The sequence below is a fragment of the Schistocerca cancellata genome, chromosome 9 (assembly GCF_023864275.1).
Source record: "Schistocerca cancellata isolate TAMUIC-IGC-003103 chromosome 9, iqSchCanc2.1, whole genome shotgun sequence".
NCBI classification, from domain to species: Eukaryota; Metazoa; Arthropoda; class Insecta; order Orthoptera; family Acrididae; genus Schistocerca; species Schistocerca cancellata.
In genome coordinates, this window is record NC_064634.1 from 206,339,914 (window position 1) to 206,366,926 (window position 27,013).

The 27,013-nt window shown below is 43.4% G+C and overlaps 1 protein-coding gene across 6 annotated transcripts in view; it reads left to right on the forward strand.

The window, feature by feature from the left end:
* LOC126101564 (bifunctional 3'-phosphoadenosine 5'-phosphosulfate synthase) overlaps positions 1 to 27,013 on the forward strand; it is a 375,366-nt gene that overhangs the window by 200,981 nt on the left and 147,372 nt on the right. For 2 of the 6 annotated variants that reach the window (XM_049912205.1, XM_049912207.1), the window contains exon 1: positions 17,897 to 18,029. The exons of the other annotated variants lie outside the window; for them this stretch is intronic. In XM_049912205.1, the coding sequence (XP_049768162.1) occupies positions 17,970 to 18,029 (60 nt within the window). In that variant the 5' untranslated portion in view covers positions 17,897 to 17,969. Of the gene's footprint in view, positions 1 to 17,896; positions 18,030 to 27,013 lie in introns of those variants that run through there. 6 annotated transcript variants of the gene reach the window in all.

Sequence of the window (27,013 nt, forward strand, 5' to 3'; positions counted from 1 at the left end):
AGCCTCAGTGAACTTCCAGTGTTATCCACAAAGTCATTTATATATATATAGTGAACAGCAACGGTCCTACGACACTCCCCTGCGGCACACCTGAAATCACTCTTACTTCGGAAGACTTCTCTCCATTGAGAATGACATGCTGCGTTCTGTTATGTAGGAACTCTTCAATCCAATCACACAATTGGCCTGATAATCCACATGCTCTTACTTTGTTCATTAAACGACTGTGGGGAACTGTATCGAACGCCTTGCGGAAGTCAAGAAACACGGCATCTACCTGGGAACCCGTGTCTATGGCCCTCTGAGTCTCGTGGACGAATAGCACGAGCTGGGTTTCACACGATCATCTTTTCCGAAACCCATGCTGATTCTTACAGAGTAGATTTCTATTCTCCAGAATAGTCATTATACTCGAATATAATACGTGTTCCAAAATGCTACAACTGATCGACGTTAGCGATATAGGTCTATAGTTCTGCACATCTGTTCGACGTCCCTTCTTGAAAACGGGGATGACCTGTGCCCTTTTCCAATCTTTTGGAACGCTACGCACTTCTAGAGGCCTACGGTACACCGCTGCAAGAAAGGGGGGCAAGTTCCTTCGCGTACTCTGTATACTCTGGGATCCCATCAGGTCCAGCGACCTTTCCTCTTTTGAGCGATTTTAATTGTTTTTCTATCCCTCTGTCATCTATTTCGTTTGAAACTGGCAGTGAGTTGTTGTTGTTTTTGTTGGTTGTTTTGGGGAGGGAGACCAGACAGCGAAGTCATCGGTCTCATTGGATTAGAGAAGGATGGGGAAGGAAGTCGGCCGTGCCCTTTCAAAGGAACCATGCCGGCATTTGCCTGGAGCGATTTAGGGAAATCACGGAAAACCTAAATCAGGATGGCCGGACGCGGGATTGAACCATCGTCCTCCCGAATGCGAGTCCAGTTTCTAACCACTGCGCCACCTCGCTCGGTACTGGCAGTGAGGTATTCTCGAAAAGCTGTTCAAGTGCAGTTGTTTTGTCAGTAGCTTTGTATAACGCCTCATTTTGTGTGTCACATTCTGGATGGCAATTCCTTTCCTGGTAATAACTATGATAAGTCACACCGGACAAAACATTGATCCGTCCCGTCCCTCCTCCCCCCCCCCCCTTCCCCAGGAGAAATCATGCTAATGCAGCATAACTCCGCCTTTCATTATGACAATGGTCCGAATTCGGCGAGGAAGAGAGTCTCCAAGTTTTATCACGTATGCCATATCCAGCTGAAATCGCTCACTGACGATTAGATCTCGTAGAGCTACCATATTATGATAGTGATAAACCACCAAACATTTTCTCTGGGTAAAATAATCCGGCGATTTACCGGACCAGTCGAGATGTGATATGGTGCCTGACTGTTCGTCATATCAGAAACGTACGTTTGTAGTCCTTTGAAAGGCGTTGTTACATTGGAAGACGCCGGCCGGTGTGGCCGTGCGGTTCTAGGCGCTTTAGTCTGGAACCGCGTGACCGCTACGGTCGCAGGTTCGAATCCTGCCTCGGGCATGGATGTGTGCGATGTCCTTAGGTTAGTTAGGTTTAAGTAGTTCTAAGTTCTAGGGGACTGATGACCATAGATGTTAAGTCCCATAGTGCTCAGAGCCATTTGAAACATTTTTGAACCATTGGAAGACGGGAATGTCCGCAGCATACTCATCATGAAAATGCAGAAAAAAGAACAACACCTGGTTACCGAGAATGTTGAAGTAAACAATATGGTTCATAGAATGAAATTTTCACACTGCAGCGGAGTGTGCGCTGTTCCTGGCAAATTAAATCTGAGTGTCGGAATGAGACTCGAACAGGGTACTTTTGCCTATCAACTAAGCTACCTAAGCACGACTGACGACTCTTCCTCTCAGAAGTTCTCCAACGGTAGTTGCGGGACTAGTATTACTGAAAGAAAAAATATTGGTGAAGTTTCATACTAGCGCATACTCCGCTGCAGAGTGGAAATTTTGTTTAGGAAACACCCCCAGGCTGTGGCTAAGCCATGTTTCCGCAATATCCTTTCTTCCAGGAGTGCTAGTCCCGCAAGTTTCGCTGGAGAACTTCAGTGCAGTTCGGGAGGCAGGAGACGAGGTACTGGCGGAAGCAAAGCTGTGATGATGGGTCGTGAGTCGTTCTTGGGCAGCTCAGTTAGCAGAGCATGTGCTCGCGGAAGGCAATTGTCCCGAGTTCGAATCTTGGTCTGGCACACAGTTTTAATCTGCCAGGAAATTTAAATGTATGGTTTCCGTAGTTTCTCTAAATCAATGAAGATAAATGATGGGACAGTTGCTTTGAAAAGAAGACGATCGACTTCCTAATGCCCTCGTCGTTGACGGGACAGTAAACCACAACATATTCTTATGCCAAATATATTTTTTGTCTCAAGTGAATAATATCAAATTAAATCTCTTCTGACGCTCCGCGGGCGGGTTTTGAATCTCTGTTGTTGATGAGGGGTGACATGGACACCTTGAAGATAATAGCAATCCAAAGTTTGGCAAAATACAAAAACCACAGACTAAGATCGCAAATATTTGTATTACTCAGTTACCGGTTTCGATCGTTTTGGTCATCATCATATTTTTTTCTGCCAGTACCAAGACAGTTAACCTTCTTCAAAATGGTTCAAATGGCTCTGAGCACTGTGGGACTTATATATCTGAGGTCATCAGTCCCCCAGAACTTAGAACTACTTAAACCTAACTAACCTAAGGACATCACACTCATCCATGCCCGAGGCAGGATTCGAACCTGCTACCGTAACAGTCGCGTAGTTCCGCACTGAAGCGCCTAGAACCGCTCAGCCATCGCGGCCGGCTCGTTAACCTTTTAATCTCATTATTATCATTTCCAGTGTCATCTTTTCTGTCAAATGTGACAGCGTACTGTTTACTGCTCCAAAATCATTCAGTTTATTACGGGACAGCACTCACTCAGTTTTTAACAATGTTACGTGATACCAGCTGATAATCGCAGATCATCCTCTGACAAATGGCCTCTAAAGGAAAAATTTTCTCACGCTCAGACCACCCATTGGACAACAAATCTTCAAAATAATTTCACAATTGTAAGGGATATGTTTGCTTGTTGGGATCAAAATGCAAAAATTGCCGACATGCAATGAAAGCGGCGTCAGCAGGAAAAACATAATGGACAGTAATGTTACACAAACTACCAGACGCTGCTCCACTTGCTATGTCAGCAGTGCCAATGTTTAAATTCACTACTTGGAGTTCTAATGCTCCTACTTTGTTAGAAGTCTTTTTCTATAACTGTTCGCACATCTTAACAAAATCATTTGCTGCCTTTTTATTTCTGTTTTGCAAATATTCACTTTAAAATTTACTTCTGCAACCTGATCAGAGCGAACTCTAGAATCCTTACCTATTCTTTCTTTTAACCTCGTTCTTAACAATTCATTCACTTCTTTGACTTATTACGAACTTGACTGATTTCAGTTTCGAAAATGTTTTCCAATCTGAATAACTAATGCTCTGCTTTGATTTTCAAAACATGATGATTGGAATCAGTTTTATAATTTAGCTATCCTGTTTTGAATTAATTTTCTCCTTTATTTCTTTATTACTGGATTCCGGTTCACGCTTTCAATTACTCTTTAAATCCCTGTTACTGGATTCCATTTTATTTTGCAATTAATTAATACACTACTGGCCATTAAAATTGCTACACCAAGAAGAAATGCAGGTGATAAACGGGTATTCATTGGACAAATATATTATGCTAGAACTGACATGTGATTACATTTTCACGCAATTTGGGTGCATAGATCCTGAGAAATCAGTACCCAGAACAACCACCTCTGGCCGTAACAACGGCCTTGATACGCCTGGGCATTGAGTCAAACAGAGCTTGGATGGCGTGTACAGGTACAGCTGCCCATGCAGCTTCAACGCAATACCACAGTTCATCAAGAGTAGTGACTGGCGTATTGTGACGAGCCAGTTGCTGGGCCACCATTGACCAGACGTTTTCAATTGGTGCGAGATCTGGAGAATATGCAGGCCAGGGCAGCAGTCGAACATTTTCTGTATCCAGAAAGGCCCGTAGAGGACCTGCACACGCGGTCATGCATTATCCTGCTGAAATGTAGGGTTTCGCAGGGATCGAATAAAGGGTAGAGCCACGGGTCGTAACATCTACATCTACGTGATTACTCTGCAATTCACATTTAAGTGCTTGGCAGAGGGTTCATCGAACCACAATCATACTATCTCTCTACCATTCCACTCCCGAACAGCGCGCGGGAAAAACGATCACCTAAATCTTTCTGTGCGAGCTCTGATTTCTCTTATTTTATTTTGATGATCATTCCTACCTATGTTGGTGGGCTCAACAAAATTATTTTCGCATTCGGAAGAGAAAGCTAGTGACTTAAATTTCGTAAATAAATCTCGCCGCGAAGAAAAACGTCTTTGTTTTAATGACTTCCATCCCAACTTGCGTATCATATCTGCCACACTGTTAGTTGTTTCCGTGTGACACCCATTGTCGACGGAAAGCGCCCATTTGTTTCACGTTACAAGCAAAATGACTTTCGAAGCTTAATTTTACGTGTTCAGTCGATGTATCAGTCCCAGATGTGTCTAGCGCGATATTAGTTTTATGTATAAGTATTACCAGGGACTGTAAAAAACTCCAGCAGCGGCGGCACCAGCTTGGCCCACACTGATTGATACTACATGCAGCAGCGCTGCTCGGTTGCTGCTGGAGTACTGGACATTCTTTGTCTCTTACTGTCCCTGTGACTACATATTGGTAAAACAAATATCGCACTAGACTACCCTGGGACTGCTCCAAGGAATGTAACGGGAAACAAACGGGCGCTTTCCCTCGCCACTGGGCGCTGACTGAATAACATGAGGAGCATTCTTTGTTTTAGCTGACTCCAACTACACACTGTAAACCTGAAATCACAAGTACCTGTCAAAACTTCAGGAAGGATACAAGCTATATAGAACTGTTGTCTTATTACAAGCTGCATTTTACCAAAAAATTATTCATCTTGTTGTATGGACTTCCCAAGTACTATTGTAGTGTAGTAGCCGTATGACTATCTCACGATAAAAAAAGCGAGGCACTTCATGCTTATTCTTTGATTATTCATTCAACTATCCTCACGAACTTGCAACTTCAGTAGAATTTTTTCCAATGACAATTTTAATTGCAACTTACAAGGTAATAATTTATGTTTCACTTTTATTATTTGTCGGGGAGAGCAGAGAAATATGTGAATTATTTTTGGCGACCTTGACAGGATGCAAACCTGCAATGTAAACCACAACATATTTTTATTCCAAATATAAATTCCCTCTCAGTTGTGCTGTTTATTCTGATGGTCAAATTCACAAGCTAAGATAAAAGCATTTACGGATGGCTACTACTTATGGAATATGGTAGTGATCCTGCTACGTGTCGAATTCGTAAATGAGTTTTAATCTGTATTTTATTCAAACTTAAAGACAAAACCCTGCGTATCCGAAACTAATCATAGCGAAATTTAAGCGTCGAAATAAATAACAGAGCAGTTTGACACCTGACAACTCCCTTATATTTTACCGGGTGATCAAAAAGTCACTATAAATTTGAAAACATAATAAACCACGGAATAATGTAGATAGAGAGGCAAAAATTGACACACATGCTTGGAATGACATGGGGTTTTATTAGAACAAAAAAAAATGCATTGCTAGACACGTGAAAGATCTCTTGCGCGCGTCATTTGGTGATGATCGTGTGCTCAGCCGCCACTTTCGTCATGCTTGGTCTCACAGGTCCCCAGACCTCAGTTCGTGCGATTATTGGCTTTGGGGTTACCTGAAGTCGCAAGTGTATCGTGATCGACCGACATCTCTAGGGATGCTGAAAGACAATATCCGACGCCAATGCCTCACCATAACTCCGGACATGCTTTACAGTGCTGTTCACATTATTCCTTGACTACAGCTATTGTTGAGGAATAATGGTGGGCATATTGAGCATTTCTTGTAAAGAACATCATCTGTGCTTTGTCTTACTTTGTTATGCTAATTATTGCTATTCCGATCAGATGAAGCGCCATCTGTCGGACTTTTTTGAACTTTTGTATTATTTTGGTTCTAATAAAACCCCATGTCATTCCAAGCATGTGTGCCAATTTGTACCTCTCTATCTACATTATTCCGTGATTTATTCAGTTTCCAAATTTATACTGACTTTTTGATCACCCGGTATTTCATCATCAATGGAATCAACAGAATTGAACGACAGCTTCCTCCACCCCCCCCCCGTCTGTCTCTCTCTCTCTCCGTGTGTGTGTGTGTGTGTGTGTGTGTGTGTGTGTGTGTGTGTGTGTGTGTGCGCCCCCCCCCCCCCCATCCGTCTCTCTCTCTCTCTCTCTCTCGGTGTGTGTGTATGAGCGCGCGCGCGCGCACCCATTGCAGGTTCTTGGACCGCGACTTTGCTAACGCCCTTGTGCTCTTCTTCATTCATATAAGAGCAAGACCTCTGAGCTGCTTCTGTTCTGAATGTAGAACACTTTCTCCTACACTGCGCGTTCTCAGAAACCTCACGTAACGTGTCTCGAGAATTGTATTGTATCTGGCTGTCGTTGTCTGCAGTAAATCAGCATTACAGCGGTCCTTGCGGCTAGAATCATGGAAAACTACCAGCTCACAATGAATGGCGCCGGTATAAGCAGGTGTGCCTGTTCTTCGTGTGGGATCTCCATCTTACATCACTTCTCGTTTTGTCTTCTAATTAGATGAATCTGCTTTTACCTGAGATACTGATGCTTGTTTTATTTTGCTGTTTCTTGCTGTACGACTGTCAAGATGACGATGATGATGATGTTTGGATTGTGGGACGCTCAACTGCGCGGTTATTAGCGCCTGTACAAATTCCCAATCTTTGCTCGGTCCAGTCTCGCCACTTGCATGAATGATGATGAAATGATGAGGACAACACAAACACTCAGTCATCTCGAGACAGGTGAAAATCTCTGGACCGCCGGGAATCCAACCCGGGACCCCGTGCTCGGGAAGTGAGAACACGACCGCGAGACCACGAGCTGCGGACGACTGTCAAGAGCTCAGGTAATAAGTCAGTAAGGGGCAAGAAGGGAAAGACAAAAGGTGAAAGGAATGTATAGAGGGGCTATACGAGGGAAATAAAGGCCACATGATAGAAAGGGAAGAGAAACTAGATGGAGATGGATACGATAAGGTTTTGGCAGAGCGCTGAAAGCCATAGGTGGAAACAAGCCCCTGGAATAGACGCCATTCCCTCAGAATTATTGACAACCTTGGGAGGGCCAGTCATGACAGAATTTCAAATAACTCTCGGGAACGCAGCCAGGTGACTTCGTCCTGTCATTTTCAAGGCCCCTGACAACCCCAATCGAATCAACAGAATTAAACGACAGCTTCCTTCCTACTCTCTTGCCTTGAAAGTAACAGGGTGTTCACTTTTCGAAATATGGGCGAGTGTCAGACGACGTCACCCGGCTGCATATCCGTAAGTTATTTGAACACTGTATACGCGGGGAGAAACTCAGGTCTGATACAGACACATAATCTGTACATATACGTGTACATACGAGGGTAATCTAAGGGAAAAAAACGGCGCATCATAAAGGAGTTATCGGGGTGGGATGTGATGTACATACACAGACAAACAAATGATTACAATTTCAGGAAAATGGGATGATTTATTGAAGAGAAAAGCTACACAAATTGAGCATGTCACTAACGCGATAGTGCCCAATTCTGTCCAACTGGCGCGTTAGATCGCCAAAATTTCGAGCTGTTAAGAGGGCCCTGCCCATAATGCTCTAAACTTCTCAATTGGGTATATATCCGGCGATCTTACTGACCAAGGGAGGGTTTGGCAGGCACGAAGACAGGCGGCAGAAACTCGCGCTGTGCGCGGGTGGCGGCTGGACATGATCTTACTGAAATGTAACCCCAAGATGGTTTGCCATGAAGGCAACAGTACGGGGCGTAGAATTTCGTCGACGTACTGCTGTACTGTAAGGGTGCCGCGGATGCGACCAAAGGTGTCCTGCTGTGAAAAGAAATTGAATCCCAGACTGTCTCACTCGGTTGTCGGGCCGTGTGGAGGTCGACACTGAGGTCAGTGTCCCACCGCTGTGCGGAGCGTCTCTAGACACGTCATCGCTTGTCATTGGAACTAAATTTCTGAGAAATTTCTTTTATTTCCATCATTGCTTCTTCGATTTACAGATTGAAAAGTAGGGGCCAAAGACTACATCCCTGTCTTACACCCCCATTAATCTGAGCGCTTCATCCTTGGTCTCCAACACTTTATTATTCCCTCTTGGCTCTAGTACATATTGTATACGAGTATTACCCGTATCTCCCTTTAGCTCAGCCCGATTTTTCTCAGAATTTCGAACATCTTGTACCATTTGGAGCACAGCGTTGTATGGTAGTGAAACATGGACTGTGGGAAAACCGGAACAGAAGAGAATCGAAGCATTTCAGATGTGGTGCTACAGACGAACGTTGAAAATTAGGTGGACTGAGAAGGTAAGGAATGAGGAAGTTCTGTGCAAAACCAGAGAGGAAAGGAATTTGTGGAAAACACTGACAAGGAGAATGGACAGGATGATAGGACGTCTGTTAAGACATCAGGGAGTGACTACCATGGTATTAGAGGGAGCTGTAGAGGGCAAAAACTGTAGAGGAAGACAGAGATTGGAATACTTCCAGCAAATAATTGAGGACGTAGGTTGCAAGTGCTACTCTTAGACGAAGAGGTTGGCACAGGAAAGGAATTCGTGGTGGGCCGCATCAAACCAGTCAGTAGACAGATGATTAAAAAAAAAATACGTAAAGAAAGTAATCATTATGAGGTAACGCCCAATAGGTATGCAACAAACTTAATGTACAGGTAATGTGAGTATGACTTTAACTGACCAAAGCTACTAGAAACACTATCGTAATCTGTGTGTCTACGGTAGCCTATGGTAGTTTTACAACTGTAGCCAGAGCTCACACAGATCTGACTGCAAAGGTTTCAGTGAGTGTGAGCACCAAGCTAGTATATGCTGGAGGTATCTAGTTATTGGGTAACTCCAATACTTTACTTTCTGTATTTTGTGTTCATTCATAAAGATAGCACTTGCAGTAGCCGTAGTCACTTCCTCTCTGGAGAACATTATGTAAGTAACTGGCTCCCCAATCAGCACACTTATAGTTCAGCTACCAGGCGACAGCAAAGCTACAGCGGGTGGGAAACTTGCTCTGAGCAACGAATAGCGTCTCAAGCAAGCAGCGCATACCATCCAGTTGGACGACCTTCAGCGTGAAATGTGTCTTAAAGGTTCTTGGCAACGTTGTGACAGTTGACGCAATTATACGGATGCAAGGTATACAGAAAACCGGCCATTTGCCATGTGTGGCACCTGTCATGACAGACGTCTTTCTGCTTGTGCCGTACAGATTATCAGCATGGCAATGATGGAGCACGAGTCCCTGTACTGTGGGTCGGCCCGTCCAGCGTGGTTTAGGGCCGGTGTGCTCAGTCTTTTTAAGCTTGACATCTGCTACATGCAGTGTATTCCATTTAGATGTATACTGACTTAAAAAGCCATAAAGTTTTAAGCATAATACAACACCATAGTCAAAATTAGTCATTTAATTACACAAAATACATAAAGGTTGTAGGCCTATTACTCAATTTTCAAGTTATTACACACGTGAAAAAATTGTGTACCATCAAAAATGTTGAACAAAATGTTTGTTTGTGTGGCCATCCTCCGCAGCAAGCATATGAATACTTGTTTTGTAAATAAAACTGTCGTTTCCTGTTGCTAGTTGCTTTATTTATCCCATACGCGTTTCGCCTTCTCCTGTTCTAAGGTTTCACCAGTGGGATCTATAACGATACAGTTTTGTTAGTTTTAGATTATTAAACAGCTCACTTTGCGATTTTTTTGTAGAAAAAGTAATTACTTACGATTTGCTGATCTGCGTTTCCTCACACTTGGTCTGGAGGTCGCACTACCACTTTTATCACTGCCATATAATCACATCTTTGTGTTCTCACCTTCCACACACTGTTCACCATGTTTCTCGCACTTTTTTGTGGTGGACTATTGTTCTTTTGTCATTCCATATAACTATTTCGTCGTACACAATAGTTTCCTTGCGGAATTTTCATGATTAATTATAAATTAAAACAGGCATTTGAAAAAAAAAGGAAACAAAAGTAACACCGACGGGTCTCGAACCAGGGTCACCTGGACGGAAGTCTCGCTCGCTTGCCACTCGGGTACTCGCTCACTTGCCACAACAGTGAAACTTTTCTGTATATAAAGAGCTGCCCAAACTTTAACAGGCAATATTTCAAAAACGAGGCCGCATTGGCACCTACAATTTTAGGGTGTGGTAGGTGCCTATCCGGACTATAAGCAGGCGAAGTGGGAGCTCATAACTCGATGCACCTCCCAGAAGGCCCCCTCGTGAGTGAGCGCGCCAAGTTTCCGTCACTTCTACAGATAGCGTAGCTCCAGGTCAGTTTCAAAATGGCGTCTGTAGGTGATGTACGTTACAAGCAAGGTGCCGTCATTGAAGTTCTTACTGCAGAGAAATAAACTGTGGGGAATATTCACAAACGCTTGTGCATTGTCTATGGAGCATCTGCTGTCGACAGAAGTACGTCGCTGGGCACGGAAGGTGAGTTCATCAGAATGCGGTTCGATAGAGCCGCGGAGAGATTTGCAGCGCCCGGGGAGACCATCCACGCCTGTCACACCTGGCATTCGCGAGGACAGACGCATTACAGCTCGGCAGTTGTCAATCAGCAAAGGAAGTGTGACCCCGCCACCAGCAGAAGGATTGGTACCGACGGGACATACACGCCCTTGTTTCGCGCTGGAGGTAGGCCATAGAACGAGATGGAGATTAAGTGGAAAATTATAATGTGTAGATAAAACACAATCCTTTCGATGGTGTAATTCTCATTATGTTCAATAAAGAATTGTTGACGAAAAAAATGCGGTACATTACTTTCTGGGCAACACTTGTACATTGCAGAGCGTACACTGCCGTCCGTGGTAGACACACACACCCCATTAAAAACCTTGTCCAGCCTTTTGTAATGTCCAGGAAACCAGCAGAAATCGTGATGACTTCAGTTTAATTATTGTCTTTGTAGTAAAGGTGTACCATGTAATACACAAAATATTCCTTAACAAGAGCGTCTTAGAGGGAATAAGGCTCCATTTCCGCTGTTAACTCCGTTATGGCGTCACTTGAGCAACGTGCTCAGGAACTTGGTCGCTTCCTCTGTCCGAACGCTCTCAACCTACCTTGAACGTCGTCCAACAGCTTTGATCACTTTTTAGAGTATAAGATCTGGTGTATCTTTCCTGCTCCGCCATGGCTGGCAGAAATAATTATTGTATGTCTGACGAACGGTGCAAAATTCATATACAAGCAGTTCACGAGATCTGTGCATACTTTTTTCAACGAATAGCTGCTGCATTGTAGTGCAAACTTGTTTCAGTGACACGTTGAACGTATTGGTCCTCGTATTTGCATTATCTTGATGACCAGGTGTAATGTTCGTTTCTTACTGACGGAATGTCAGTAGAAAATAATACCAGATTCATTACAACCTACATTTGCTCCAACGAACGACAAGTTCGCAAAGCGCGAAGGGATTGCATCATGCAACAAAAAATAATAATAATAATACAATATTTGGCATTCTTAGCCTCCGACGAAACTACGTTGGCGTGAAGTTAAAACAATAAATTCCCTCCTGTTCGCTTTCTCGCAAAGTAACTGTAAGAACCACAGCATTAGATCAGAAGTGCCTGTGAATGTCAGGCAGACCGCGGTTTTGTCCGACCAGCGCCCTTCCGCATTCACTTCTTTTTTTCTACTTCTATTCAAGGCCATGACTATCCGTTTTTGCATCACGAGGAAGTGAATGCGGTCTCCCTTTTTTTCGGCAACGCCGTTCGGATTTCACTGAGTATACTGCTTAACGGCAATCGAGCGTGGCTTGCGTTTTGTTTTGGCACCGTACAGTTGTAGTCAGCGTGCTGGCGAAGAGGAAAACTATTGGCGTAACCCAGTCGTACTCAAGATAAAACAAAGGAAGTGACATACCTACAAGGACACGTAACAAGTGACAGATTAACAGTGACATACAACCAGCAACTGCCAGGGACGTGTCGTACGTTAACAGTTTCACGTCCACAAGTATTTTTTTACTCACAGCGCATGTATACGTTGGTGTAACTTTTTTCGTAGATGATTTATACGAGAAGTACTGAACGAGAAACATGAACAAGCGACAGCAGTAGAAAATTTGAATCTTCGAAGGAAATATTGTCTATTGCAGAAACGAATAGTGGAACCACGTACAAGGAAAGAGGGAACAAGAAATACGGTCAGAGTAGATCGAAGATGGATCCAAAGAGATACGGAATCGAAGTGCAACAGACCGCATCAATCCAAAGAATTTCAAGACTGAATTAATAAAAACAGGAAAGTTGGGATGGTGGTTTCAGTGCTACAGGTGTTCTACGTAGTTTCCATCTACCCGAGTGCAACACAGATGACGTTCATACTACCATGTGAAACTGTCAGCAAATTTTATTTTTTGGGGTGCTGTTCAGGTCACGCATCATATTGGCCTGAACGAGTGTTATGTCGTCAAAGCGTTGACCGTTCATGTGAGTTACGGCGCTGTATCGCTTTGTGGTAATGTTGAACTGACAAGACTCGTCACTCATCAAGATTTTTTTCTAGAAGAGAACTGACCGCGCTTTGCAGTTCAGTCAACTCGCGACACGCTTCCAAGTGTGTTGTTTTGTCAAGGGGTCAAGCAGTACGGGACAAACTTTGCCCATACTTTTCGTTTCTTCAAAACATTCCAGAGAATGTCTTGAACACTTAATTTAAAGATGTTGCTGTATTGAAGTTTGTAACACAACAAAGCTGATACACTACGGCCGTACATACACTACTTAACACTGCCTGCTCTTAACTGACTGGTCGGATGTACATCTGTTACTTTCAATTGTTAATTCAAGCTGTCACTGTAGTTTCTGCACTGACGTCACGTATACGTTAGGAATAAAATCAGTCTCGGAACTTTTTGGGCGGACGGTGTATGGTTTATTGTTGGTATGAAATAAAAAGGAGAAAAAATTGAAACCTCGAGAAAAACGAGACGGTTCATACATGAGAAAATAAAATCAAGAGTTTTATACCGAAACAGGAAGAACTCTGACACAACTATTGAAAAATGTTTGACTGTTCGGACATGCAGAGAATTAATAGCAGAAGATCCACATGTCAAACACTTGCGCTTCTTGTGGGGAATAAAGCCAAATTATGCTAGTATTCAGAATGAAACTTTCGCTCTACAGTGGAGTGTGCGCTGATATGTAACGTCCTGACAGATTAAATCTGTGTGCCGGACCGTGATGCGAACTCGAGACCTCTGCCTTTCGCAGGAAAGTGCTCCACTACCTGAGCTACCCAAGCACGACTCACGACCTATCCTCAAAGTCCAAATTCGACTCACGATCTTTCCTCGCAGCTATATTTCTGCCAGTACCTCGTCTGCTACCTTCCAACCCTCACATAAGTTCTCCTGTGGTACTTGCAGGACTAACGTTCCTTGAAGAAAAGATATTCCAGGAACACGGCTTAGCTACAGTCTGGGGAATGTAACCCGAATGAATTTTTCATTCTGCAACGGAGTGTGCGCTGGTATGAAACTTCCTGGCAGATTAAAACTGTGTGCCGGACCGAGACTCGAACTCCTGACCTTCGCCTTTCGCGGCCAAGTGCTTTTATCTAGTATTGGGTAAATGAGGTTCAGAAGGTTTTGCCAGATAAAAAATCAGAGAAAATAGATACCGACGAAGGGAAACTTTCACTACCAAACTCCAAAGTAATCAAAGGTTTCGAAGAGGCAATTCTCGTAGCGTGTGTACATCATGGACAAGAGAATAGGATAAAACGAAGGAGCAGTGATCAATGATGGAAGTACAGTGGTTCATAGATGTCTGAATCGAAAAGAGAAGAAAACGAAGGAACAAATAGAAAAAAATTCACAATTGGCGCAGTAAGTTTTGTACTGTGCTCCGAAACAGGATGGAATTGAAAGAGCAGGAATGAATGAAACCATTTACGGAAAAAGAATAGTCTAGTAGCCCTAAGTAGGTTCCCAAATTAATGTTTCCTCTCGTGGATTTCGTACTGTAAGCAGGGACTCATGTACACAGTCACACGGTTTTTTATGTGCAGTGAGCAACTAACAACTACTGCAGACTATCCGTATGTGTAAATATACTAACTATAACGTATTACCATAGAAGATATAACTGAAACAATAACAAAAAGAATAGCATAAAAATGACTGGGTGTTGTGTGATGTCCTTAGGTTAGTTAGGTTTCAGTAGTTCTAAGTTCTAGGGGACTGATGACCATAGATGTTAAGTCCCATAGTGCTCAGAGCCATTTGAACCAATAGCATAAAATACAGTAAGAGAATAGAAGCAACCAAAATACCTCGTTAATAAGTAAGAAAGTCAAAATAATCTTTTGCAAGAAATAAAGACGATTTATCATTATTGGTTAGTTTAGTCAGCAGGAGCAATCTTTCCCTCAAAAAGGCTTTGTTTGTCTGTCGAAGTATCTTTGGGATTCTGAAGATATTGTGTATGTAATAGAATTTTGACTACTAGTTCTGCGCCTCTCATAACAACGCCATATATGAAAGAGTGTTAACTCTTTTCTTTTGTGTCGTACAGTCGCCGCACACTTAGGGCAATAGAACGTTAAATGCTGTGACGATAGCGTTGTGGCACCATATTCACACTCCCATGTCGCATTTTTCGCTAGTAAATAATAAACTGTTTACATTCAGAGACCAGTCAGAGAGTGCACTAATGCATGCTCTAGTTAGAGGTACCTCAGTTACATTCTTTCTCGAGTATTACGAAAGACTTTTTATGCCGTCTGTTTCATATTTATCCCATCTCTATTTCTGATATCTACTTAGTTAAAAGCGTTTTGTCCCAATACATCTTTTACTTCATCGTATTCTCGTTTCTTCGGCCAATAATTTGAGCTTGCTGTCTTATAGCATCGTCTGCATTACCAGTAGTTAGCTACAGTTCGCTGTCGTTCTGAAGGCACCTGTGCTGTACAGTGCTAACTTTTGCAGTGGGTTTTCCGCGGGATGTGCCTCTACGGATAGATGCTGCTCCCATAGTCGAGAGTAGTCATCCTAATCAAATATTGCCGAAATTATAATCTTGGTAACCTTTTGTAACTGCTTTATGTAAACCTATTAACTTGTGGTTGCTGAGTTCTGCGAATTGTGATATGAAGCCAGACCATTCGCCGGGATATATGCTCGGATTCAGGTTTGTTATTCTATTTGAATGGCAACATCTTTAGACACCTGTCGCTACATTATATTTATTTCCCACGTGCAACATTTTTCTGACCAAAGTCAATTTTCAACTTTCGGCGTGATAAAATAAAGAGATGAGAACCAACATTATTGCCGCGCGGAGTGACCGCACTGTTTGAGGCGCCATGTCACGGATTGTGTCGTCCCTCCCGCCGAAGGTTCGAGTCCTTCCTCGGGCTTGGGTGTGTGTGTGTTGTTCTTAGCATAAGTTAGTTTAAGTAGTGTGTAAGTCGAGGGACCGATGACCTCAGCAGTTTGGTCCCTTAAGAATTCACACACACCAACATTACTTTCGTTCCGTCACAACCAAAGTTCATAATAGACCTTGATACAAAACTTGTTAAACATGATAAACAGAAGTTTAGAATTCAAATTTCTGTTGACTGGAAGCACAAATCCTACAAAACTTTTTATTTTACATCAAACTAGTGCTTAATTTGCAATTCTTTGCATTATTCTTTGTTTTGATTAATTTCTAGCTTTATTTATCAGTTGCGATGTTCCGTTTCCTCATAGTCCACTATACAAGTTAAGTGCTCATTGTTGTGCTTGACTTCTTTTGTGAAAAAACCCGTCTAGATTGCTTAATGAATTTCTTTGTAACGTCGGTATGGTTACTACCATCATCAGATGAAAACTTAGAAAGCTCGGTGTTAATAAAACCTAGGTGATCGGTTTCATTGATACTGAAAATGAACGATGGTTTACAAATTCTAACTTTTCATCTGATAATTGTAGTAATCAAACCGACATTATAAATAAATGTAGTAAACACTAGAGAGCTTTATTCACAAAGTATCCCCAATGACCACAGACTTATTTAAGAAATTTATTTCCTTCATAAATAGTATAGTGCTTGACTTCGCTTCAGTTCTGTTTCTTGTCAGTGACTGAATTGTTAAAAAAAAAAAAAAAAAAAAAAAAAAAAAAAAAAAAAAAAAAAGGTAAAATAATCCAAGTCCGCGTGGGGTAGCCGCGCGGTCTAGGCGCCTAGCCTTCGCGCGCCTTCCCCCACCGGAGGTTCGAGTCCTCTCTCGGCCATGGGTGTGTGGGTGTGTAAGTTAGTTTAAGTTAGATTAAGTAGTGTGTAAGCCTAGGGACCGATGATCTCAGCAGTTTGGTTCCGTAGGAACTTACCGCCAACCACCTCTGTGCAAATCCAAAGATTACGGTTTCGATCTCTGGTCACTCCTAGGATTTTGACCTGTCACGTACCACTTTTTCTACCTTCGGCAATGTTTGTTAATGTGAAAAATGTTTTTGATTCACTGTGTTTCGGAGTCCACGTTAAACTATATGTGATCCTATCACTGGATGAGGAAGTCAGTTCAAAGAGCGGAGGAAGGCAATGGTATACTACCCCGAAAAGGACCATGCCAATTAAAGTTGGCTCTGAGCACTATGGGACTTAACACCTGAGGTCATCAGTCCCGTAGAACTTAGAACTACTTAAACTTAACTAACCTAAGGACACCACACACATCCATGCCCGAGGCAGTATTCGAACCTGCGACCGTAGCGGTCGCGCGGTTACAGACTGAAGCGCCCAGAACCGCTCGGCCACTGCGGCCGGCCATGCCAATTAAAGCACTCGGACGTTCTAACTAACCTCCGGGTTTTGTTGTACGAACCGTATGTGGTTATTTGCATTGTCTGCCACTACCAGCTCCATGGGCTCTTGTTTGGTTTGCCGGCCAGAGTGGCCGAGCGCTTCTAGGCGCTTCAGACTGGAACCGCGCGACCGATACAGTTGCAGGTTCGAATCCTGCCTCGGGCATGGATGTGTGTGATGTCCTTAGGTTAGTTAGGTTTAAGTAGTTCTAAGTTCTAGGGGACTGATGACCTCAGTCCCATAGTGCTCAGAGCCATTTGAACCATTTTGTTTGGTTTAGTAAGTGCTCCGACTACCAGAGCTGGGACTGAAAACTCTGACCGGAGGACAACCCTTCGATATATATAGTAATGTTGTGAACTTTAGCGGTACCGCGGTTTCTACGTTATTCTTTCAGACTCCCAGAAAGCTGCAGATAAGTCTCGAAACTAACCCAGGACTTACGCTTATGGTCTGTAGATCAAGGGCACATCTGCGTGGTAAAAATTTCTTCCAGCGTCGGAACTCGAATTTAGTACTTCGCGTTCGAGGGAGGCCCTGGTCTATCAATAACAGCGTCGGAGGCACGTCGGGATCCGTATACTAGACACAGGTGACTAGGCCATTTGTGGGTTTTCCACTGTGCGGCGGTATCTTTCCGCGGGTGCAGCCGCCTGGTGAGCTTATCGTGTGATAGCCGGCGCCCCGGTGGGTGGGAGGAGGGGGGTTGCCTCTTTGTACCGCGCCGCTCCGCGCCGTTCCCCTGCCTCCCGCGCTCCAATTGTTACTTAAAGTCGCTCCGCGCGCAGTTCTCGCCCAGTCCGACGCACCATCCGTCACTTCTTCCTCCGCCGCCGCCGAGTCTCTGGAGACGCCGCCAGGAGGCCGCCATGAGCAACCTTAACAACTTCAACAAGCGGATACACCCCATCGGCGGATACTGGCAGCAGGTAACGTACAAGAAGCTGACGGGCCCCGAAGCGCGAGTGGACACTTGTTATTCCGTTCTGCAAATACCATCGCCTTGCTACGTTTGGTAAAGAAACAGAGGCGCCATCACCTGTCTCACCTAATGCTGGTGGCTGTTGGTGTCGAAAAACATCCAGAAGATCCAAGTTCGGAATCTGGTTAATCTACATCTACATCTACATGATTACTCTGAAATTCACATTAAGTGCTTGCCAGAGGGTTCATCGAACCACAATCATACTATCTCTCTACCATTCCACTCCCGAACAGCGCGCGGGAAAAACGAACACCTAAACCTTTCTGTTCGAGCTCTGATTTCTCTTATTTTATTTTGATGATCATTCCTACCTATGTAGGTTGGGCTCAACAAAATATTTTCGCATTCGGGAGAGAAAGTTGGTGACTGAAATTTCGTAAATTGATCTCGCCGCGACGAAAAACGTCTTTGTTTTAATGACTTCCATCCCAACTCGCGTATCATATCTGCCACACTCTCTCCGCTATTACGTGATAATACAAAACGAGCTGCCCTTTTTTGCACCCTTTCGATGTCCTCCGTCAATCCCACCTGGTAAGGATCCCACATCGCGCAGCAATATTCTAACAGAGGACGAACGAGTGTAGTGTAAGCTGTTTCTTTAGTGGACTTGTTGCATCTTCTAAGTGTCCTGCCAATGAAACGCAACCTTTGGCTCGCCTTCCCCACAATATTATCCATGTGGTCTTTCCAACTGAAGTTGTTCGTAATTTTAACACCCAGGTACTTAGTTGAATTGACAGCCTTGAGAATTGTACTATTTATCGAGTAATCGAATTCCAACGGATTTCTTTGGGAAATCATGTGGATCACCTCACACTTTTCGTTATTTAGCGTCAACTGACACCTGCCATACCATACCGCAATCTTTTCTAAATCGCTTTGCAACTGATACTGGTCTTCGGATGACCTTACCAGACGGTAAATTGCAGCATCATCTGCGAACAACCTAAGAGAACTGCTCAGATTGTCACCCAGGTCATTTATATAGATCAGGAACAGCAGAGGTCCCAGGACGCTTCCATGGGGAACACCTGATGTCACTTCAGTTTTACTCGATGATTTGCCGTCTATTACTACGAACTGCGACCTTCCTGACAGGAAATCACGAATCCAGTCGCACAACTGAGACGATACCCCATAGGCCCGCAGCTTTGTTGGAAGTCGTTTGTGAGGAGCGGTGTCAAAAGCTTTCCGGAAATCTAGAAATACGGAATCAACTTGAGATCCCCTGTCGATAGCGGCCATTACTTCGTGCGAATAAAGAGCTAGTTGCGTTGCACAAGAACGATGTTTTCTGAAACCATGCTGATTACGTATCAATAGATCGTTCCCTTCGAGGTGATTCATAATGATTGAATACAGTATATGCTCCAAAACCCTACTGCAAACCGACGTTAATGATATAGGTCTGTAGTTCGATGGATCTACGTGATTACTCTGCTATTCACAATAAAGTTCAGTGAACCATCTTCATGCTGTCTCTCTACCGTTCCACTCTCGAACGGCACGCGGGGAAAACGAGCACTTAAATTTTTATGTGCGAGCCCTGATTTATTTTATCGTGATGATCATTTCTCCCTTTGTAGGTTGGTGCCAACAGAATGTTTCCGCAATCGGAGGAGAAAATTGGTGACTGAAATTTCATGAGAAGATCCCGCTCGTCCTAACATTTTCTTTGTATTTTCTATGCCTTTATCTGTACCCCACAATCACCTTAAGGTGTGTGGCGGAGGGTACAGTCCTGTTCCAGTCTCGAGTGCTAGGCCTCCATATGAGCTCGAATATCTCTAATTTTTTCATGGTAATTTCGCGATTTGCATGTAGGAGGAAACAACATATTATTGACTATTCTAGGGAAGTACACTCTCGAAATCTTGCCAATGAACCTCACACTAATGCACAACGCCTCTCTTGCAGCGTCTGTCATTGACTTTGGATGCATCTTCGTGGCGCTTTCGTGTTTACCAGCTGATGTTATCATACTATGCTCTTCTTTTGATCTTTTCTGTTAACTCTACCAATCCTGTCCGGTACAGGTCCTAGACTCTAGAGCAGTATTCGGGTATCGGTCGAATGACTGCTTCGTTAGTTCGTGAGTGACTACATTTCTTGATCTTGAGGGCTCTTCCAATGAATCTTAACATGGTATCTGCCTTACCTGTGATTAGTGTTGAGTTGTCGTTCCACTTTAAATCGCTCCGTAAGCGTACTACACAACGGATTTGAATGACTCCAGTGATTGTTCTGCAATCGTGTAATCATATAGTAGTGGGTCTTCCTGTCTATTCATGCGCAATAGTATATCTGTTTATGTTGAGGCCAACTGCACCAAGCTTCGATCCTCTGCAAATGGTTCAAATGGCTCTACGCACTATGAGTCTTAACATCCGAGGTCATCAGTCCCCTAGACTTAGAACTATTTAAACCTAACTAACCTAAGGACATCACACACATCCAAGCCCGAGGCAGGATTCGAACCTGCGACCGTAGCAGCAACGCCTCTGCAATTCTTTCAGTATTTAGCCACACCTTTCTAGCGCTTTGACTTCTAACATCACAGCGTGCAGTTTCACGAGACTCCTGCCTTTATCCAGACGGTGTTCAAACTGTCCTGCGATGAATATAGTTTTAGAAATGTTGCTGAAAACGTTGTCCATTTACATTAATGCAACACTGACATGTGCGCGCTAATGATGTCTAACACAGCGATAGACATTCCGGAGTAGCTGGTTGCCCGTTTTCTGACACCGCAGCCATTACACGTGAAACGCTTGTTTTAAGCTAGTTTGACAATCATTAGCACGCAGATGCCAGTTATGTGTTAATGGAAACGGATAACATTTTCAGCAACATCTCTAAAACAATATTCATCACACGGCAGTCTGAACACAGTTCAAAAATGTTCAAATGTGTGTGAAATCTTATGGGACTTAACTGCTAAGGTCATCAGTCCCTAAGCTTACACACTACTTAACCTAAATTATCCTAAGGACAAACGCACACACACCCATGCCCGAGGGAGGACTCGAACCTCCGCCGGGACCAGCCGCTGAATACAGTCTCTGAACATCACTAGCATCAGATCAATAATTCAAGAACAGTCTTAATCGTATTTGTTATAATACCGCCAACCGGTTTCAACCCGACGTAGGGGTCATCTTATGGGCGTTTACACCATTGGTCGACTGCTGATGGTACCACTCCTGTCTACATAACGGCAGGATAGCTTCCTGCCGTTATGTAGACAGGAGTGGCACCACCAGCAGTCGACCAATGGTGTAAACGCCCATAAGATGACCCCTACGTCGGGTTGAAACCGGTTGGCGGTATTACAACAATAATAAATGCGATTAAGACTGTTCTTGAATTATTGATTAATCATACTAATCGCTATTTACTATTAAAAACAGTCTTGATCACGATTCATTTATCAAGGTGACCAGTTTCGACCATTACTGTGGTCATCTTCAGACCATTGAGTAGGAAACTCTTTCTGTTGGAGAATCACTACTCTAGTGATTCACCAACAGAAAGAGGTTCCTACTCAATGGTCTGAAGATGACCACAGTAGTAGCCGAAACCGGTCACCTTGATAAATAAATCGTGATCAAGACTGTTTTTAATAGAAAATATTTGTAAGACATTGATCACTGTCTCTCCCATAATGTATTCAAAAGTAAATACTAATCGCTGCTTCTCTCCACAAACATATTGTCCAAAAAACTAGCATCGGAACCTGCAAGGACCTCTAGAAGTGAAACGGTGCATCAGCGACATCTCTTTTTATCTTCTGCAAATACTCTAAAATTTTGTGTACGTAATTTTTTGCACCCTATGTACGGTCAAAAATAATGATCCGACAACACTCCTTGGTGTACGACCGAAACTATTTTCTCTCCACTAGCTAAGAACTCTTTAATGCATCACAAAGCTGGTCTGATATAATGTATACTCGTATTTCGTTCAGTAGACGACAGTGCGAAATTTTATCGAACGCTTTCTGGAAATCAAGGAACTCGGCGTCAACCTGATCGCCGACATCTGCTTCCTTCGGTGTCTCGGGGGTGAAAAGAGCGAACTGGGCTCCACGCGATCGTTGTTTGCATTTGTGTCGATTCCTGTAGTGAATATACATATAGGAAAATGTAAATTGGCATCGTTGTTCTAATCAGACAATTCGTTGTAGGCCAACACTAAAAATGATTGGATGAAGACGCTAAGTGCGTACGACGAGTACTTGTAATAGTACCATTCCGAATGAATTGGGGAGTTCTCTAAACGAAACATTGATAGCCGCTGTAGGGTTAAGTGCCGTCGACTGAGGAACTAATCAATCGTATTCGTGTTGAAGGAAGAATCTATTCATTCCAATGAAGTGATCGTAACATTGCTTAGTACTAAGCAAGGACCGAAGCTAATTTTATCTACAATGGGGAAATGATTCTACCTTAATCCATGAAGAAGGGAACATTCATAAATTCTTTTCTACATCTACTTGATTACCCTCCAGTTAGTCTTCGGTAGAGGATGCAGAGAACCCAATCACACAATCTCTCTTCCTCACTATTTTAAAAAGCCGATGATCTGCAGTTTCTAGACATTTTTCGAAAATCATTGTTTAGCACATATTTGTATTGCTACTTTATTAATCGACCCGTTTCGGCCAGAAACGGACTTTCCTCAGGTATAATATGACATCGTCATCAGAGATATGACATATCAGAACTATTAACAAGCATCATTCCATAAACAAACATGTTAATTCAAGCATAACTGTAGAACACGTACTGTGCGTAGTAGAGCTGTGGGTTCGTCAACAAACTAAATTATAGCTCATCATTACGGTTAAAGCTAGTCATTCGCGTGCTGAAGCTAATGGTATTATTCGCTAAAATTTTATAACTCTTTGTCCGCCGTTCTCCTCAAAGAATTATAGGTCGGTTCCATACTTTTTCATAACTCCACGTCATACTGTCACTTTATCATGGCGATTGGTACCGTGGTAGGTAAAGCTGTCTCAAAGACTGGACCAGAACGATCTCTGGTGATGTTTCGATAGTCTGGTTACTAAGCAGAATTTTTTGGGGATTTCCTTTTGGAGCCACACTAGTTTCGTCTTCCAAGTACAGCTTGTCTTCGCCACCAACATTAGTGCTGCAATAGTTGCGAAATACACCAGTCTTCGCAATCGTGTCCAACCTCTCGTATTCGAGTGGCTCTGATAGTGATATTGCGTTATAAAGTAGGTGAACTTCGCGTTATCTTGTGACGAATCTCGTGATAAAGGAAAGTTTCTAGGTGCAGAAATCGATCGGCCTTCGAAGCATCAAGGTTACTGGTGGCTAGCCACCACGTTGACGGACAGCTCGAGTAATTACCGTTTCCTGGCGACCGGATGCTTCCTAGAATTTATTGGGCGGAAGGATGAGGTGTTACCGCGTCTTACAGCAATTATCTCTGCAGTCATTTGTAACAAATTCGTTAGTTTCATATTCGATTTAGATCAGATGATGCTGAGGGAATTAGGGAATGAGACACTAAAAGGAGTAAAAGAGTGTTTTTTTATTTAGAGAGCAAAAAATGGATGTTGTCAGATGTAGAGTGGAGAGAATAAGGAGGTTTACAAGAACAAGGAAAGTGTTTTTGAAAAATAGAAATTTGCCAACACCGAATATAAATTTAAGTGTTAGGAAGCGTATCGTCATACAGAAGTGAAACATTGACTATAAATAGTACAGAATAAAAGAGAATAGAATGTTTGAAAATATGTTTCTACAGAAGAATGCTGTAGATTAGAAAGGTAGATAGCATAACTAAGAGGCCACAACCTAAGGCATCAGGAACTGACAATTTACGGGGGGGAGGTAAAAAGAGTAGGGGGAGACCAAGGTTTGACATACAGTACGGAGGTTAGAAGGGATGTAGTTTGCAGTAGTTACTAAGAGGTGGAGAGGCGTTTAACGGGAAAAACTGGTGTGCAGAACTGCTTCAAACAAGTGTTCGGGAAAAAGACCACAACATCGTTACTAATCTACTGGGTAATTCTTGTTAACGCTTTAAAACCCCAAAGCGGCATGGATGACAATCAGACAACTAATTTAATATAAGACGCATGGGGCCGCAAACGTCGGGAAATACTCGAAACGTGGGTGACAAGTGTTGAGTATGTGACGTCACCAGATGACGTACCTCGCCGCACGTGGAGCTGTTGGACTTGTCGACTTTACCCTCGCCTATTGGGAGCAGTGCTGCACTTCGTTCCGCTATGCTACTCTGTTTTCGGACATCTTTTGTAAACGTAGAAGTTACAAAATGTTTGCCCTCATTGCAACCAAGCAAAGGCTTTTCTTATTTTGTATTTCTTTCTTTTTTTATTTGCAGACCTTATTTAGTAAATAAAACATATGTCATTTACTGGTAGCGGCGCAATGCGGAAGCCGGCCGGTGTGGCCGAGCGGTTCTAGGCGCTTCAGTCTGGAACCGCGCGACTGCTGCGGTCGCAGTTTCGAATCCTGCCTCGGGCATGACTGTGTGAGTTGTTGTTAGGTTAGTTAGGTTTAAGTAGTTCTAAGTTATAGGGGACTGATGACGTCAGATGTTAAGTCCCATAGAGCTCAGAGCCATTTGAGCAATGCGGAAGCTTATACTCGTTTACTTGTGACGCAATACGCTAGTTTTTTGTTGTACTGACTTTGAAATAAACCATGGAGAGACAGGTAAATGAAATAATTAAAATTACCTCAGTGTAGCCGGCCGCGGTGGTCTCGCGGTTCTAGGCGCTCAGTCCGGAACTGCGCGACTGCTACGGTCGCAGGTTCGAATCCTGCCTCGGGCATGGATGTGTGTGATGTCCTTAGGTTAGTTAGGTTTAAGTAATTCTAAGTTCTAGGGGACTGATGACCACAGATGTTAAGTCCCATAGTGCTCAGAGCCATTTGAACCTCAGTGTAAACACACAACTTCTAACCCAATAAACAAAGTACTTCCTGTCACATGGAAGATTCGAATCTGAGCTTCTCGTGCTACAGCCGTGCCCGTTGGCCCGGAGCCACAGCGACATGAATACTTGGGTTGGGATGATCAGATGCGACAGACCGGTAAGCTCAACCGCTGTACGTGCGGTGAGGTGTCAATGTCGTCTACGTCGCTTCGGGGATTTTTAAACGTTAATAAGAATCGCCCTGTCAACGAGCCACCGACCACGGATCCGTTACGCCAAAATACTCAGAAAATATCACTAAACAAAATCTGAAATTGCTGGTGCAACGTTTCCACTTTGTCCTTTTGTACCGTGTATATCGTAATTTACGACGTGCACCTTGCCCTTATTTAATTGCCGACTGCTCTTTATAATATGTGTCAACCTCTTCCCACATTTTAATGTTATCAGTTGTGGAATTCTTTTACTACCCTCACTTAAACTGCCAGCGTTGTTTTTCTAGTGTAATATGTTCGATTTTGTTTAAATACGATAAATTTAATCGAGTAACTGTGCACGCTGATGTGACTTCTAGCAGATATGCGTTTGTGTCTGTTTTGAATAGCAGCGTCGAAGAACACACGGTAGTTTTAATGACTCTGTGCGTCCTTGTACTACGAGCGTCATTTCAGTAGTTGTGAACACTGTAAGATGGAAATGAAGAAAATAATTTATTTTACAAAATACCTTTACAGGCCTTCAATATAACCTCCATTACTGCCTACGACAGCTTCTCAACGGTTTGGCAGCTTCTAGTATTCCAGATAGGGCCCTTCATTGTTGAGCTGTCTGATTACTACATCTCTGGAAGCTTAATCAATTGTATCAAAACGTTTTCCACGGAATTGTTCCTTCAATTAGGGAAACAAATCAAAGTCTGGTTGCCTCATATCAGGACTTTGTGGTGGGCGGGGAAATATTTCCCATCCATATCTGTCGAGTGTTTCTGTCGCTGGTAGGGCAATATAAGGTCTTGAATTATCGTGCAAAATGAGGACACAAGATGCAAGCATGTCAGGCGTTCTATGACGAATTTTCGGGCGCAAACAGTTCGCAGAAACAACTTGTACTACGCGCCTGTTACAGACATCCCCTGGGGCACTGTCTGTAGCATTGACTCCATGTCATACGCGAAGGTCATCATCAGTTTCACCTTTGACTGTTGGCAGTGGCATTTTTTCGGGCGTGGAGAGGCAGAACTTTACTATTGCGACTTCTGAGATTTCATTTCTGGCTCAGAATATCGTATCCAGGTTTCAGCAAGTGCAAAAATCCTTTTCAGAAACTATTTTCCTTCTGTTGGATAATGCTGAAGCAATTCTCCTGCTATTATTTTACGATTTGCTTCCTGCTCTTCAAAAAAAATGGTTCAAATGGCTCTGAGCACTATGGGACTTAACTTCTGAGGTCATCAGTCCCCTAGAACTTAGAACTACTTCAACCTAACTAACCTAAGGACATCACACACATCCATGCCCGAGACAGGATTCGAGCCTGCGACCGTAGCGGTCGCGCGGTTCCAGACTGTAGGGCCTAGAACCGCTCGGCCACCCCGGCCGGCCTTTCCTGCTCTTCACTCAGATCATGTGGAACCCAACTGGCAGCAACTTTTCTCATCTTAACTTTTCAGTTATGAATCTGTAAAGCGAAGTGACAGACATTCTGGCCTCATACGTAATTTCCTCATATGTTTTTCGTCGATCCTCTCCCAAAAGTCTCTAACAAGGACCTAAGAGGTGACGTCTGTTGCTCTTGATGGCCTTGCACTTCTTGGGTTGTCCTCAGTGCTTACCCGACCTTCACGAAACGAGCAGACCGCCGTGATACTGTGCTGCTATCCACTACACTATTCCCGCACACCTCTGTCAAAGCGTTTTATATTTCCGTTTGGTTCTTTCCACGTAGGGATTCGATTTTGTTGTAGGAACCGTGGGCGTTACGTGTAA